The sequence below is a fragment of the Antrostomus carolinensis genome, unplaced genomic scaffold (genome assembly GCF_000700745.2).
Source record: "Antrostomus carolinensis isolate BGI_N321 unplaced genomic scaffold, ASM70074v2 scaffold21310, whole genome shotgun sequence".
NCBI lineage: Eukaryota > Metazoa > Chordata > Aves > Caprimulgiformes > Caprimulgidae > Antrostomus > Antrostomus carolinensis.
In genome coordinates, this window is record NW_010289426.1 from 169,805 (window position 1) to 170,723 (window position 919).

The 919-nt window shown below is 55.4% G+C and overlaps 1 protein-coding gene across 1 annotated transcript in view; it reads right to left on the reverse strand.

Moving 5' to 3' along the window:
* GLI2 (GLI family zinc finger 2) overlaps positions 1-919 on the reverse strand; it is a 65,502-nt gene that overhangs the window by 37,579 nt on the left and 27,004 nt on the right. Inside the window, 1 exon segment of the mRNA XM_010170444.2 lies at positions 262-453. Within this exon segment, the coding sequence (XP_010168746.1) occupies positions 262-453 (192 nt within the window).

Below are 919 nucleotides of genomic sequence, written 5' to 3' on the forward strand. Positions count from 1 at the left end.
CTGCTTGCTGGACCAGCCCATCTCCTACCCATGCAGCAGCCATGCCATCCTCCCAAAGAGGCCACAATGTATGTATTTCAAATAATGTATATTTAATACATATATATGGAACAAGGTGACCTTTTAAGCCAAAAATTACAGTGCAGCACGGGTGAGTTTTGGCAGGGCAGAATGACCACATACAGCAACCTCCACCTGGAGGACAGTCCCATCCATCCCAAAATTTCAGCCGTGCCAGGGAAGACCCAGACCACTACTCACCGTCGACGGGGCTGAGGTAATCATGGAGGTGGGCTGTGCTGGCTGCTCCCCCACTCTGCATCAGGAGGTCCCCATAGGGGTTCGGGTGGCCAGCCATCAGCGTCATTTGGTGGTAGTAGTCGGTAGGGTTGGTTCCTGGTGGTGGTGGGGGCAGCCCGAAGAGACCTCGCTCCTTCAGGTGCTCGTGAGCCACTGCTGGAGCCACGGGTGAGGAGAAAAACATGGAAAGAAGGTTCCCACCGCAACATTAGACCTCGGCGCTGACGTTGGCGCCCCCGTCTCCCCCCAGCGCCCCCCGCCAGCCCCGGCCGCACTCGTCGTAGGGCTCTTGTGACGTGCAGTTGGGCCTGCTTCTGCGGACAAAATAAACTAAGCTGGGGCCTCTGCATTCCTCCATTTCCGCAAATTTATAAACAATCTCTCATTCCCCCTTCTAATAATCCTCTGTTCGGACGCAGCCGGCACCCTGGGGAGGGGGGAGAAGGCCCAGCCCGCCAGCAGCAGTAACCCTGTCAGCATTAACATCCCTCCCTATTAGGAAGGAAAGACAAATGCAGCCCAGTTCCCGATAGCAGTGCGAGGAAATTAAAGCCAAGGTCTAATGCATAGAGCTAGGTTTAGTGTCTGGCGGCCAAAAATCATTTTGGCGGCCCAAGCC